Source organism: Rhinopithecus roxellana, chromosome 5 (assembly GCF_007565055.1).
Source record: "Rhinopithecus roxellana isolate Shanxi Qingling chromosome 5, ASM756505v1, whole genome shotgun sequence".
NCBI classification, from domain to species: domain Eukaryota; kingdom Metazoa; phylum Chordata; class Mammalia; order Primates; family Cercopithecidae; genus Rhinopithecus; species Rhinopithecus roxellana.
The window spans coordinates 40832889-40849726 of record NC_044553.1 but is presented as its reverse complement, the minus strand read 5'-3'; the positions used below and the strand labels follow the sequence as shown (position 1 = coordinate 40849726).

At 37.2% G+C, this 16838-nt stretch overlaps 1 protein-coding gene across 1 annotated transcript in view; it reads left to right on the top strand.

Moving 5' to 3' along the window:
- Positions 1-16838, top strand: part of WDR72 (WD repeat domain 72) — a 244202-nt gene that overhangs the window by 58035 nt on the left and 169329 nt on the right. Inside the window, exons 12-13 of the mRNA XM_030931778.1 lie at positions 1825-2045; positions 4216-4411. Of these exons, the coding sequence (XP_030787638.1) occupies positions 1825-2045; positions 4216-4411 (417 nt within the window). The remainder of the gene's footprint in view (positions 1-1824; positions 2046-4215; positions 4412-16838) is intronic.

Genomic DNA, 16838 nt, shown 5'->3' with positions numbered 1-16838 from the left:
TGGAAGAGTAAATGGCAATGAACCAAACAGAGGTAATGTACTGGTATACAGCTAAATGGCTGCTGTTAAAAGTTAGTGAAAAAGCGAAGACCTAGCAGTTTTTATCCAGGCTGATTTATCCTAATATCCAGAAAGCGAGAAAAAGTCACATGTAACTTGTAGCAGCTCAATGAACATTCATCCTGGTTTTTTAGGAGATACAAAGTAAGGATATGCCTGATGGAATAGAAGTTTCTGAAGTATAATAATAATTCTTTGAGGTTTATTTTTAGTGTGAATAAAGAGAGTTTGTGGTTTATGGTTCTTTCCAATTTGGGGGAGTTTAGCTAGTGATGAAGGAAGAAGCAGTGTGGCTGGTGGGAAGAGTAACCCCCAGCACAGTAGTGTGTCAGTAGTCCTGTGCTCTCATACAGCTGTGATTTGAAATGCCCATATGCCTACCGAGTGCCAAGCAGAGTGCTACAAAATTATAGACATTATCTTATTTATTCCACACAACAGTCTTGTCTGAAGTAAGGACTATTATTATCCTAAATTTTCAGATGTAACATCTGTGGTTAAGAGGGAAAAGGCAACTAGCTAGGGTGACATATCTAGTAGGTGATAGACCCAGGGAAAAAAAGACAGATTCATTTAACAGCAATGCTGTACTCTTAAACATTTTACTTTGCTTTTTCACACTTGGATGCAAGTCACTTAACCTCTCTGAGCCTCAGATGCGTTATCTGTAAAGCCAAGAGGTAGAATTAGGTAATCTCTAACATCTTTCAAAGCAAAAAAATTTCCTGAAACTTTTCTTTTCTTGTATACTAGACTTAGTCATTCTAATTTAAAGAATTATGGGCTACGGCCTGTAATCCCAGCACTTTGGAAGGCTGAGGCGAGTTGATCCCTTGAGGCCAGGAGTTTGAGATCAGTTTGAGCATCATGGTGACACCCTGTCCCTGCAAAAAATACAAAAATTACCTGGGCATGGTGGTGCTCACCTGTGGTCCCAGCTATAGGGAGGCTGAGGTGGAAGGATCACCCGAGCCCAGGGAGTTTGAGGAATAGAAGTTTTGTCTTATGGTGCCATGATTGCACCACTACACTCCAGCCTGGTCAACAGCGAGACCCTGTCTCTAAAAAAGAAGAAAAAAGAAAAAAGAATGAAAATAAATAATATTCGGAACTTATTTTTGTGGAGGCAAATGTATGAAGTGTTCACTCTTTTAGAACAGTGTTTACTATTCCATGACAGTGGAATTGGTAATTTACTAATGTCCTTAAGAATTAATAGACTTTTTTTCTTTCTTTCTTTCTTTTTTTTTGACAGTCTTACTCTGTTTCCCAGGCTGGAGTACAATGGCATGATCTCAGCTCACTGCAACCTCCACCTTCCAGGTTCAAGTGATTCTCCTGCCTCAGACTCACGAGTAGCTGGGTCTGTAGGTGCGAGCCACTATATCCAGCTAATTTTTGTATTTTTAGTAGAGATGGGGTTTCACGATGTTTACCAGGCTGGTCTTGAACCCCTGACCTCAAGCGATCTGCCCATCTCATCCTCCCAAAGTGCTGATATTATAGGCATGAGCCATCATGCCTGGCCTAGAATTAATAGACTTTGAACAACTAACTGTAGTGCTTCATCAAAAGCGTACTCTGGCTTCTGGTGAGGCACTTGTTTTTCAAGATGATCTAAGGGTGTTCACTAGTTTTCTTAGCCAAGTGCATGCTTTAATTATGTGTAATTTCCTTATGTTAAAATTTTATAAAAGAGAATCTTGGGACGATTTTCTGAACAAAAATAACATCTGTATTATTTGGTGTTTCATTGTTTTTCAGATTCTCTGTCTCATAAAGTTCTTAAAGGCCACCACCAAAGTGTCACTTCATTACTTTACCCACATGGTCTCTCTTCAAAATTAGACCAAAGTTGGATGTTGTCTGGGGACCTAGATTCATGCGTCATCTTGTGGGATATCTTTACTGAAGAAATTTTGCATAAATTCTTTTTGGAAGCTGGTGCAGTAACAAGTCTTTTGATGTCACCAGAGAAGTTTAAAGTAAGACAAAGAGTAAAATATAACACCTAAATTTGAAAATTATATAACATTATAGAATACTTAATAAGACAAGTAAAAATGACCCATATTTCCAAAGGAAAGAAAAATAAGAGTTCTATGTACTTATAATACAACTGGATGATTTATATATATTTATTTCTAGTCTTTCTATATGAATTGTAGTATTATTGTAACTTACATTATACAGATAATTTGGCTGTAAAGCAAAGATTTAGTCAATGCTTAGCTTTACAACAGCCACTTAATTCTTTCTCTTCAAGTACTTACATCTATTTTTTTTCCTGTAGTTCTGTGTCTTCATTTTTAATGGAATTATCTTTTAAAAATAAAAGTAGATACTCAAGGCAAAAACAAGCCAAACAATATAGGAATCTATAAATTAGAAATTAACTTTTGCCTTCAATAACTTCCATTTTGTGGTGAGTCGAAATCATGCCAGTGCATTCCAGCCTGGGCAACAAAGCAAGACCTTGTCAAGAATTTCTTTTTATAATAATATTGATAAATAGTTACATTTGTCGTGTGTGTGTGTGTGTGTGTGTGTGTGTGTGTGTGTGACAGCATCTCACTTTGTCACCCAAGCTGGAGTACAGTGGCGTGATCATGGCTTACTGCAGCCTCAACCTCCTGGGCTCCAGGGATCCTCCTGCCTCAGCCTCCCAAGTAGGTGAGACTACAGGCATGAAGTCCAGCTACTGTTTTTTATTTTTGTTTTTGTAGAGACAGGATCTTGCTTTGTTGCTCAGGCTGGTCTCCAACTCCTGGATGCAAGGAATCTTCCCACCTCTGCCTCCCAAAGTGCTGGCATTACAGGTGTCAGCTATTGCGTGCAGCACATTTTCTTCTTAAATGGGTTTTTATTTGCTTATTCATTTATTTAACAGAGAATGAGCTTTAATAAGTTTGTGAGCATCTACCTTGTCAGGGGCAAAATGAAATCGCTTTAGGTAGAATTTTCTTATGAAATGTCAACTTAAATTCAGCTTTTATAAAGTTGACTTTAAAAAAAACATGAACAAACAACTTTTGCGTTTCCTCTGTCGTAAAAGGACATGGTAACACAGGTAAAATGATTTTTTAAGTCAGTTAATTGGCTTATAAACATTGTTTCTCGATAGTCTATTCCTAACCATAAGATTTGTGTTCACATGGTCTGTGTGTGTATGTATGTAAGTTTCCTGGAGCACGTTGGACTGCCTGCTCTAGAAGCTGTGGGATGGGCAGGTTCTCCAGCAGATAGAATGGTTAGGGAAAAATGACATGTGATTCATTCGGCAAGTCTAGGCTCCAGATCTATCACACCTGCCATTTTGTGATTTTTTTTCCTTACGATTTCTGGAGTCCACTTAATAAAGAATTAGGAAAGAAAACATGTACCCCAGTATTCCCCTCATACCCGCCTCCAGAGAGGTTAATGATGAGTAATGGGTGTCTCAAAGTCTCCAAACTTATGCTTTAAACAAAACAGCCAAAATTCTGGCTTGATCCTGAGAATCCACCTTGGATAGTAATTGTCCTAACCTGTTCAAGGTAACCACATGCTGACTTTTAAAAAAGTATCTTAAGGATTATTGTCCTGGGAGGCTATTTTTGGTTCTTATGTCTTTGAGGATATACATTCAGTTCGAGCTATCTAATGCTTACCTCTTTTAGATTGTGTCTACACTGAGTTTCCTGTTTGGATTAGAATCTGTATAGTTCTGGGAACAGCACCAAATCACATTTTGAGGCTTTAAGTGGAAAATATCAGCTCATGATACCCTTGGGCCTAAGCTTGTGTCTACAAATAGCTTCTTTTTGTGGCAACAAATTAGTTCTGGGGTTTATTTTATTCTGCATTATTTCCGATGTCTGCCTCACTGCCTGAATTTGCTGAGTGATGGTCAAGTCCTTCATTTATCTCATAAGTACATCTGTCCTGGATTCATCTTGTGACCTTCCTGAGAAGTTGTTGAGCTTAGACTCTACTCAGTGTTTAAAGCTCCCCTGTAGAGGGTTACATGGAAAGGTGCTGTAGAAAGCAGAAATGTTCTTTTTGTAAATGGGGCTTTAACAAAACTCTTTTATGTTACTGGGAGAAAAAAATCTGACTTACTCATAAAGAAAGCATTTGACTGTTTACTTACATAAGCATGTTGTTTTTTCACAGCTAAGGGGTGAGCAGATAATTTGCTGTGTGTGCAGTGACCATTCCGTGGCTCTCCTTCACCTTGAGGGAAAGAGTTGCCTCCTGCATGCCCGGAAGCACTTTTTTCCTGTGAGGATGATAAAATGGCACCCGGTTGAGAATTTTTTAATTGTTGGATGTGCAGATGACTCAGTCTATATTTGGGAAATTGAAACAGGTAAATTGAAATTTTACCCCTTTCATTCTTTATATATTTATGATGTACAAGCATTTGACCAGATGGAAAATTTCAGAGAAGACGCGGTGATGACCTCACTCGCTTTAACCTTTGTTTGGGTTGCATTTAATGGCTTCAGTTAAAGGCATGTGTGCAAAATAAAACACAGCGGCCTAAGTCAGATCCTGACAAACTGATGATTAGCTGACAGGGCAGTGCACAGGAATGAGCCGGATATTTCTGGAAGCTATAAATAAAAACATAAGTTATCTACTTTAATTATTAACAAGAGAGAAATTTAGTGTCCTACTGGTCTCAAATTATCATTAAATTCTGCTTTCTTCAGCATGCTCACCATCTCAGCAACATTTTGAGCTAATTGATGATCAGTAATAATGGAATATAATTAATTATAAAACTCCAAAAAGTTGAGTCAGGAAAACTGAAAACTGAGGGCTCAATTGAACTTTTGATATCATATCATAGAGAATGTAGAGTTTGAACTTTAAAATTGAAAAAAAAAAGCTACTACATAACTGAAGATTGAGAGTAATACATTCCAGAAAATGCTGGAATATATCAAATAAGGTGAGGTAATTAATGAACGTGAGTCAGGGGAGTTCGTTTGAGAGTACATTTCACTGAATCTATAGCATGATTTTTATTGATTAATCAGTGGTGGTTTTATGTTGGGTGTTATTAACAGACTGGGATAGTTTATAATATTATAGTTTAGAGCCATACTTCACCAAAATAATTGCTATTTTCTTTGCATTTGACTGTTGTGTGTAAGTGATGATAACTAATGTACTAGTGTTTAGCGGGTGCAACCTAATACTGCCTTACATTTGTAAATTGTTTTATAGCTTTGATGGGCTTTCCTGCTCATTTTCCCCTTAGAGTCTCTCAACTTCTGAGGTAGGTTGGAGAAGTATTATTCACTATTTTATTGATGAGGAATTTGCAGATGTGATACATAAATGTACAAGACTGTACAACTAATAAGTGGTGAACCAGTTTGAGGATCTTGCTTGTTCTTTGCATGATATACACAAAATTAGGAGAGTTTTGGAATTCTTGATTTGAGCAATACAGTTAAGTATAATAGATAAAATAGGCCCTAAAGCCTGGGCTTGCCTCCAGAGCCTGTTAATAGGACCTCGGATCATATTACATTGCTTCTTTGCTGGTCAATCTCCTCATCTGTGAAATGGGATAATACTGCCTTCCTGTCAGGATTAAATGAGCTAATACCTACAATGCTTGTAAACAGTACCTGCAGGTGGTTAGCCCTTAGTAATGGTTGACTATTGTTATTATCAACAAATGCAGCGAAGTCTTGACTTGTGCTTGTAAAATAAATCCTGTTAATCACATATCCTTATTAATGTGCCCAATTGCATTTTCAATTGTGAACACTTGGTAGCTAAACTTTTTTTCATGGGTGATAGAATCCAGCAAGAATAAATAAATATCTGGGCACTCCCGAGTGTTCATGGTCCCCTTTTCCCATCGGGACACCCTCAGGCTATGTAACTTTGTTTATGTGTTTTTTGGCAGAGTGGGAAGTAAAGCAAAGCCAAACTGTTAGTACTTCTTGAGATTATATTTCTTCCCATTCTGTATTTTAATTTTGTTATTTCTCTTATGTACTCCCTCAAATATATAACCAAATTTTGAAGAACGTTTGAAAAACAGATATAAAGAAAAACAAATAATCCTATCCTACTAATTAATAAGTGCTATTAATATTTTGATCTACTTTCTGTCAGACATTTTTCTATGTCAATAAATAGATATTTACTGTATTTTAGTCTATATTTTATTTCAGTCACAGTCCTGGCAGGAAACTGAAGTCAACCCAGATGGGTCAAATGAAGAGACTTGAATGAAAGGACTATTTATAGAGGTGTGGGCAGATATTAGGGACCAGACAAGGAACGGATGGTGAGGGTCCCCAGCACCCAAGCACTGGCAGCATCAGGAAGCTCTGGCCACCTCTAGGACTGAAGCAAAAAGAGGAGAAAACATTGTTGCTGGGACCCAGTGAGAGTTGAAGCTGAGGAGGAGTGGTCACCCCATGAAGTCATAGAAAAGAAGCAGCTCCTGCCAGAGATTCAGGACTCACATAGACAGGGGAGGGTTGGAAGAAATTCTTTCTTCTTCTGCAGTCACCTCCATTAATTTAATCCACTGGAAGCGAGAGGGGAAGGGCATTCGGTTCTAGGCATCAGCCTCCCTGTGCACAAAGAAGGAAGGACACAGAGGGTAGGAAAGGATGGAGTGGGTTGTCACATGGACAATAATCGATAGAGTTGTCATTATGGACATACTAGGCTTTAATTGAGGAATCTCCTATAGTTGGTTATTTATACTGTTTTCTATAAAAAGTTTATTGTAGAATTTCCATATCAAACAATATGCATAGGTTTAGTGCCAAAGTAACCTATAGAATATAAGTTGTTCTTCTTTTGGTTATCTGTATTAATAGTTTAAAAACAATCTCAACTCATCTTAAGATGAGGTTGTGATTGGTGATGATAGTATTAGTGTTTCTACCCAGACCTTCACATTTGTGACGAGCCTCTTCACTTCTTAAAGCACCATCCCATTGACCACCTCATTTGAGCCTCACAGCACCCTGTGAAGGTGGCTAGTGGCCCAACTTTCTACATCACATTCATTTCTTTTGAATAAGTTTATGTTGTTCCTTTATTCTTGTGTCTGGTGTGGCCTTTGTTGTGTTTTGCCTTTAATCTCTGCAATTTTAATTTTGGTTACAATGTAGTGAATTATGTTTTCTTTTCCAAGTCAGATTTCAGCTGACTAAGATGCTTCCATCATGTTTACTGTCCTTGATTTCTGTTTTATTATCTACTTGTAAAGGTTGAATAGTCTGAAATCAGGAAGTGTTTCCATTTAAATTTTCATAAAGCTAGGGGGAAAATACCAACTAAAGCCAAAACAGGCTGAAAAGAGCTATTTGAAGGTATGGAATATACTAGCTCATGGATGTGCCTGGCACACGAATGATGAATGAATGAGTGAACTAATTAATCCAAATGCTCTTGCCTCAGTAGATTGAGTATGAATGTTCACCTTAACATTGGCCAGTTGTGGCTCTTAGATCCTGGCTGCCCAATTGTAAGCAGGTTCTTAGCTTTCTGCTTCAAGTCTTCCTTAGGGTTTTGGAGTTCACGGGGCATGTCTCACCTCCTGAAGTGAAGGTCTGTGTATTTTGTGTTCCAGTCCATTTTTCCTGGGTGTTGGCCTTTTAGTTTTGCTATTCTCTCCATAGGGTTCACACTTAGTTCCACGTGAACAGACCTATTCCTACTTTCATTTCTCCAGCACTCTGCTCCTCTAACTACGTGAAAGAGGAATAAATTGACATAAAGGTATTTATCAGATCTTTCAGCACTAGAGCAATTCCAGAGCCCACAGAGAGAAAATAGGAGGTGTTAGTGGGATAAGAGTTTTGAGGAAAGGAGACTAGAAAGAAAAGGCAGGAAAAGGGGCTTGAAGCCAAAAATAATTAATTCTCAACTTATCAAAAGTCTGCCTTGGTGGGAGCTTGGGAAGTATGGGGTATAGCGTAAGTCCCTGTGCTACCTTTCCTTGGTTATAGAGGACAGGATGTGAGGCCTCTTCCGTTTTTCACAAATACTTTATAACAGCCTATTCTCACTTTACTTATGAGTCTCTCTGGCAGAATACACAAGCATATTCTAGAGTCATGTACCACTGTGCCTATTTTATCTTGGACTGATAAGGGGTGTTTCTTTCTGTGATAGGTGGCATAGTGAGATGGATGATAGGGTAAATTTTGGGATCATAGGTGGGCACACTTATCTCTTGGAAGTGGCAAACAACTGAGGTAAAGAAATGTTTGTGTGACACTGAGGGCCCTCGTCCTCTGGCTAAAAATGTAGTGCTGCCAGGTTAGGAGTGATGAGGGCATCTAGTTTTGCTTATTGATTTGCCGGATGTCCCATGATGTTTAGGCTTGATTAGGAAAGGAAAATATTGCAGATGTCATTTTGATTAATATTTGAGCTCCCACAGTATATTTGGCACTGACAACTCTGGGCGGCTTGGTCGCCCTCATTGCTGTGAGACACAATAGGGGTAATAATGTATTACTGATTTTATTTTCCCTAAATTACATACCAGAGATAAATCTTAGCTCTGAGCTAATTATTCTTTTAAGAATTGAATTTAAAATAATTCTGAGTACTACTCTTTTCACCGTAGTGGATTTACATAGCAGATAATTTGTCTAATGAATTTCTTATGCGTTATTAATATAACTTTCTATTGAAGGTCTTCTGTTAAGTGTACAAGCTATGTTGGGAAATACGCCATATTAAGTAATTGCATTGTGTGTGTGTGTGGGGGGGACAATGAAATCTTGTTTGCTTAAAAATAATACTTTAAAAAAATATCTTATGATGGATCAGAAACACTTTTTTTCTGTAGTGGGCTGGTTAGTAGACGTTTTCTGCTTTGTGGTCCATAGATCTTTGTTGCAACTACTGAACTCTCCTGTTGTAGCATAAGTGAAACCATAGATACTACATAGAGGAGAGGGTGAGGATGTGTTTCAATCAAATTTTACTTACAACAACAGGCAGCAGGCTGGATTTGGCGTGCATCTATAGTTTACAGACCCCTGAGAATGATGGTTTTTTTTTTAAAGACATTGATTTCATAATAACTCATTCTTACAGCAGCAGAAAATGTTTAATCCATTAGACCTCACTGTAAGCAGGACAGGCATAGTTATACCCATTTTACCAGTGAGGAAATGGAACACAGAGAAGTTTTGTGAGTTTGAATATCCCCAGGGTAGGTGTTGGCACAGGCACTAGATTATATGTCTCCTTCTTCCATTCTGGTGTGTTCTTCACTTATCGTGCAATAGGAACATCTCTTGCAGGTGGAGGTCACCTTTTGAGACTGTCAAGCAGGGAATTAGATAAGAACAGCTTTGCAAAGAAAGGAGATGGCTGCCAGGAAACCTGCTGCAAGATCTCCTAAAGGAGAGGGTCTCTGGCTGTCTTTCAGAGCTTGACTCTAAATTTACATGTAGTTCTAACGGCTCTGGTCATCTGATTTCTCAGATGACAGATTAGCCGCAGCAAATTACAAGTGGGGAGGCTGTTTGTGGCGGGCACTCTGATAGCAGAAGCGACAGCTGATGGGAAGGGAGGAGAAGCAAAAGCTGTGTATCACTGCTCAGGGCTGGCTGTCTTGTGCTCATAGGAAGATATGTGCCAAAATATAAAAATGCTGAAATTGCTCCCCCCTATTCAGCAAGCTCCCACAGATCTCTGCACAGACCATGGGAAGCTGCCAGTCCACATCCTGTGACTCCTGTTGGAGAACTGGGCTGGCTTCTTCCCAGATACTGCTGGGCTCCAGGAAGAATATTTAAAAGTATTATATCCATGGTGGATTCCGGACCTAAGGACATCTCAGAAGCAGCTTGGGGCTTGGGTTTCGGGGACTGAAGTATTTGACCAATTAGTAGGTAGAAATCAGGGTCCAGGGGACTCTATTTTTGTTCATTTCTTCCAGTTCCTGCTCAGGTAATGTGGACTGTGTAACACTGAACAGAAAGCCTCATGACTGTAGCATGGCATGAACACCCAGCCTCTGATTATGACATGGTTTCTGTGGGAAAATACACTCCAAGTTTTAAAACAAACATTTTTTATGCAGAGCATTGAAACAAAACCTATTCATAAGAAATTAAGGAAGTAAGGAAGAAGATACGTTTCAGAGTTATTTTCACCACAGGTGTTAAATTTTCTTTCTTTTTTGCCTTGCCAGCAGGAAGTCAAAACTTCCATCTTTTAATTTCTTTTTCTTATTAGAATTAGTAGTATTTAGCTGGAAAATTATTCAATCCACAATACTGCGAAGTGGAGCATTTGTTCTTCCATGTTTTCAAAGTGCATAGGCTTAGAAATAACTAAATTTAAAAAGTTTTTAAAAGAAAAAGATAAAAGTATAAAGAAATGAGTTTTGTCAACCAATAGCTAATAGCTCATGTTTTTACAAAATATTCAGTGTTTAATCTTGTCCTATAGATTTGAGTTTACTTTAATAGTTTACAGTGAGGGGTATGTAGAATACGTGCAAGATACAGTTTTTCAGAAATATAGCCATGTTTGCCTCAGTAGACTAGAATTGTGTGGTTAAATTCCTACTTTGCCACACCAAAATATCATACAAGTTTACTACATGGAGAAGTAATTTGCCAGTTCACAGGTTTTACTTGGTCACCTTCTTTTATGGTATACAACATCTAGTATTCCCATACATATAAAATAACATTAAAATTTACACTAGTGACCAACTATACCATTCTGAGAAACAATATTGCTTGGTTTTCTCCTCAAGGTCACCACTTTGTAGATATCAGGGCAAGGTTATGTTGTGTTGACAGTCTTTTCAGCATAACCAGTATACGATTTTCATTATAGGTATGTTAAAGGTAGGTTTGGGGTATGCCGCATCCTGCAGGTAATAGTCTCTCTAGTATGTCATTTTCTCGAAGCCACGTTATTTTGTTGTGGTAGATTACAGATGGAACCCTCTTGGGATGATTGGTTTTAGAAAAGAAAAATAGGATACATTAAAGTATAGGGTGGGATTTTTCCTGTATCACCTTTTCCAGACCTCTTTCTTCTTTACTATAATAATTACTGATGTTATTACTCAACATATATTTTTAGTTTACTGACCATTTTTTGAATCTTTATTTCTGTCTCCTTTGCCCTAGTTATCACAGTTTTACTGCAATTTGTGATTTTGATTCATGCAATATTGTACATGTACACGTTTGCATGCGTATGCACATGCTTTTGTATATGAACTTTGCAGTTTAGCTATGAGATATTTACACAGTTGTCAAAATTGATCTCTTAAGTAGGTGACAATGTCCAGAGGAGTTATGTACATGAGCCCTGGGAGTCAGCTTGCCTGGGTTTGAATTCTTGTTCTACTCTTTTTATTCTATATTACATAAATCAAGTTTGAACTCCTCAAAACACTGTCTCTTAATGGCAGTGAGGGCTGAATAAACATTAACTATTATTTATTATAAATCCTTCATGAATTACAGTACTAGTGTGTACTAAGGATTCATTATTCCTGACTCCTTAGCTCCTTCTCTCCATTCTAGTTGTGCTCAATAATTATTTCCTGTTCTGGTGTAATGCATACCACTGTGAAGGACACTGGAATTATCACATATGGTTTCCCTCCTTAAAGAGCTTTCAGTGTAGTCAGGGAAAGCTTGTACCTCTGAAACAATTTTTAAAAATATAAAGCAACATACAAGAATGTGGCATATGGAATATACTAAAGTATCCAAATGTACCGATAAGTTTTCCTGTGGGGAGTTTTATGACTTGTTCCCATAGCACAATGCACTTCCCCTCTCATACTTACACTTCTGGGGTTAACATCTGTCTTTCTCACTAATCTGAAAACATCTTGAGGGCAAGAATTCTGCCTGTATTGTTCACTGTTCTATTTCTAGAAGCTGATATGGGACCTGACACATAGGAAGAACTCAACAAATATTTATTGAATGAAAAAACATTTAGCTTCCATGAGCACAAGTAATGCCATGTAATTAATTATTCACCTTTAATCTGTCAAACTAATACTATTGCCTAGTGTTCAAAGACAAGATTTTTCCACTATTAACACGTGCAGTCTTTGGCAAATCCCTAACTTGATCAGAGACCTAGTTTCTTCATGGTAATAATGAAGATACTTAACACACAATGTTTGCAGAAAAGATGTATGAAGTTACTGTATGTGGAATACTGGCTTTATTTTTGTTAAATATCTATCTATCTATCTATCTATCTATCTATCTATCTATCTATCTATCATGTTTGCTGTAATAAAAAAGAAACCTGAGCAATGAAAGAAAAAAATAGATGAAGTTTACAAAACTTAAAAACTTTTGTGTATCAAAGGTCATTATCAGGAATGTGAAAAGACAATCTACAGAATGGGAAAAGTAATTTGCAAATTAAACATCTGTTAATGGTCTAATACCCAGAATATATAAGGAACTCTTATGGCACAGCAACAAAAGACAAGTCACTCAATTCTGCAAAGGACATAGGGTTGGTCAAGGTGGTTCATGCCTATAATTTCAGCACTTTGGGAGGCTAAGGTGGGAGGATCACTTGAGTCTAGGAGTTTGAGACAAGATTGGGCATCATGGTGAGATCCATCTCTACAAACAATTTAAAAAATTAGCCAGGCACAGTGGTATGTGCCAGTAGTCCCAGCTATTCTGGAGGTCGAGGTAGGAGGATCACTCGAGCTGGGCAGGTTGAGGCTGTAGTGAGCTGTAATCATGCCACTGTGCTCCAGCCTGGGTGGCAGAATGAGACCCTATAAAGGTTATCAACATCATTATTCTTCAGGGAAATGCAAATCAAAATTATAATGAAATGCCATTTCATATTCACTAGGGTACTTATAATTTAAAAAGTGGAAAACAAAGAATATTAGCCAAAATGGGGAAAATAGGAACCTTTGTACATTGCTGGTGGGAATATAAAATGGTACCACCACTTTTGAAAACTGTATGACATTTCCTCAAAAAGTTAAAAATAAAATTACGAAATGACCTAGCAATTCCACTCTTAGGTATATACCTAAAGGAAATAAAAACATACCCACACAGAAGCTTGTATATAAATGTTTACAGTAGAATTATTTATAATGGCCAAAGTTCAGAAACAACCTAAATGTCCATCAGTGGAGGAATCTCCATAGACTAATCTCCTGTTAGTCTAACAAATCATAATATACACATACAATGAAGTGTTAACCCTCAAAATGAATGAAGTACTGATTCATGCTATAACTTGGATGAACCTTGAAAACATGCTAAGTGAAAGAAATCAGACATACACAAAAATGCACATATTGTATGATTCTTTTTATATGAAATATCCAAAAAGGGCAAATCCATAAAAACAGAAAGCAGATTGGTGGTTGTCAGGAGATGCGGTTGTGGAAGGGTGGAGAAGGGGGAGTGATTACTTAATGGTATGGGGTATTCCTTCAGGAAGATGAAAATGTTTTGAAACTAGAGAGAGGTGGTGGTTATACAACATTGTCAATGCACTCAATGCCACTGAATTGGGTAGTTAATGTATGTTATGTCAATGTTACCTCAATTAAAAAAAAACAACATACAGTAAGTATAAAGGCAATTCTTAAAAGTGGTAGAATCTCAACATTTGCAGAAAATGATTGTTAAAAGTTGGTCTATTATACTTTCAATGTTTTCTTTCTTTTATATATTAACATATGCAAAGGTATGCTCATATTTATTTTCATATTGTGATTTTAAGATTTCGCTGATTTTAAAAATTAATTGATATCCTTTATAATCATTTGCATTTTATTTACAAATGTTAAATCATTACTGGAAAAAAAGGGTTCATTGACACCCCCAGATTGTTGAAGGGGTTCATGGTGTAAAAAAGTTAACAACTCCTGTTAGTCTAAGAGATTTTGAATTACTCGATTGGTAGCAGTACAGTGGGAAGTAATAAGTCAAAATCTGGTATTTTATTTGTCAGGCTGTCTGTATTTGCCATCCATATACTTTTTAAAAAAAATCAGAGCATATATATATGATAGATAGACAGATAGATAGATAGATAGATAGATAGATAGATAGATAGATAGATCGATCGATCATTGATTAGGTCCCTTCTTCCTCTTTCTCTCTCTCCTGCATGGTTCTTACCCAAGTAATTATAAATTAATATATCTTAATATTCACTGTATTGTGTGTGTGTGCATGTGTTTAAAATGTATTTTCTATGGGGAAATAGATACATGTAAAATACATAATGTAAGAAAGAGAAAGAGCAATTTATAGTAGCCAAATACAATTGTTTCATAGGATTCAGTTAGTATAAAAATGAAAGTAAATTTTATGTCGAGAAGATACTATCCTTATTTTTTTAAAATTTTGTATTGATACATAATATTTTACATATTTATGGGGTACGTGTGATATTTTCTTATATGCTGGTATGTGTAATGATCAGGTTAGGGTATTTGGGCTTTCCACCACCTTGAGTATTTATCATTTCTATGTGTTGGGAACAATCAGGTTATCTCTTCTAGCTACTATGAAATTTATAATACATTGCGGTTAACTCTAGTCACCCTATTCTGATGCCAAACATCAGAACTTACGCCTTCTAAGTATGTGTATATACCCTGATATGATTTGGCTCTGTGTCCCCACCCAAATCTCATCTCAAATTGTAATCTCCATGTGTTGAGGGAAGGGAGGGATCTGTTGGAAGGTGGTTAGATCATGGGGCAGTTTCCCCCATACTGTTCTCATGATACTGAGGGAGTTCTCACAAGAGCTGATGATTTTAACAGTGTTTGGAAGTTGCCCCTTTATGCTTCTCTCCTACCACTGTGTAAGGCATCCCTTGTTTCCCCTTCACCTTTTGCCATAACTGTAAGTTTCCTGAGGCTTCTACAGTCATAAAGAAATGTGAGTCAATTAAACCTCTTTCTTCCATAAACTATCCGTCACTGTTACTTCTTTATAGCAGTGTGAAAACAGACTAATACAGAGAACTGGTACAAGTAGAGTGGAGTACTGCTATAAAGATAACCTGAAAATATGAAAGCAACTTTGGAACTGAATACCAAGCAGAAGTTGAAACAGTTTACAGGGCTCAGAAGAAGACAGGAAGATATGTTGGGAACTGGAATAAAGGTGACTCTTGTTAGGCTTTAGCAAAGAGTCTGGCAGTATTTTGCCCGTGCCCTAGAGATATGTGGAACTTTAAATTTGAGAGAGATGATTTAGGGTATCTGGTGGAAGAAATTTTTAAGCAGCAAAGCATTCAAGAGGTGACCTGGATTATTCTGCAAACATTCAGTTTTATGCGTCCGTGAAGAAATGGTGGGAAAAAAAAAATCAGAGCAAATATACAGTAATAAGAAAGAGTTTGACCTTACTATGAACCAAATTAAATCAAACAACTGTTACTGCATCACTGAAGAGAGGCATATAAGTCTCACTGTATATATATTTTTTATTTCAATGTAGAGACAAGACCCAGTGGACATCTTTACATGCATGTGCATGCACAGACATGTGAGTGCATGCTCCTACTCCGCAGGCTCACCACAGTCTCGTCTTTCATTCCATCTGGTGAATATGGATCTCTACTGTGGTGAAATTATGTAATTGTTAACTTGATCTGATAGTTTTACAAACTTTTCAAAGTAAAGACATTCCAAGGATGAAGTAGTAAAATGATCTGCATGGAGTGGTTTCTGATATGCTTTGTAAAATTCAGGTATCACATTGAAAGGCTGTCAACAAAACAGGCACATGTAATTTTTTCCCCAAATTTAGAGTTTTTGTCAGTCTTTGTTAGTTACAAACATTGGAAGAATTACCTACATTTTATCACAAGATTATACTTTATATAAACATATTTCTATATTGTTTTTAGGTATCCGTGACTTATTTCAAAAGTTCTAGATCATTTGATTTACTTTTTTTCAAGTGACACACACAGGTATTTGTTTGTGTGCGTGTGTGTGCATTTTAATTGAGAGATTATTCAACTCCACCTTTTTTTGGTTCTCCTGGCATCCTAGTATACATTAGGCATATTATTGTGGTATTTGCAGGATGTCTTCAGAACATTTTGTATGCTCAGAAACAAATAGGAAAATCAATACAATCTCATTCTAATGATAAAAATAAATATTGTCTGCTCTTAAAATTACTTTCACCAATTAAGTCCCACCCTTTGCTGCGTTTATTGTTTCCTTTGGCAGTTGCTATCTTCCTGGGTTTTCCTTTAGTAAAGAAAATACTGGCTGTAATCAGGTTTAGTGATTCCTGTGGTCTAATTACACTTTTGGATTGAGTTCTGGCTGAGTAGTTTGTTATGTATCTGCTATCTGCATTTAATGTTTATGGGGGCTTCACCTACAACAGTAGAAAAAGAAACACATCAGGATGACTGCTCTTTGGCTTCTCCCTTAACTAGGCCCTTTTTGGAAGCATTTTATATGACACTTGGAACGTTAGTGGGTTTCACAGCTGCAACGTTCAGTGGAAATAAACCCAAAGGAGCCATCTGCCCTCCCCACGCTGCCTTTTTTCAATTCCCTAGCAACTTCCCAGTAGCCAGCTGCCACAGAAACAATTGGAAATGCAAGACTCAGTGGACTGTGATGATTGTTATTCTCTGGGAAAGTAGGTTCTCTGATTTGGCTGAGAGATAAAGGATACCGGATGCACTTGATTCATCTGACTGTATCAATAATATCCAACTCCTACCATTTACTTACCTGTTAGGATTTTATGGGAAGGGTCTTTTGT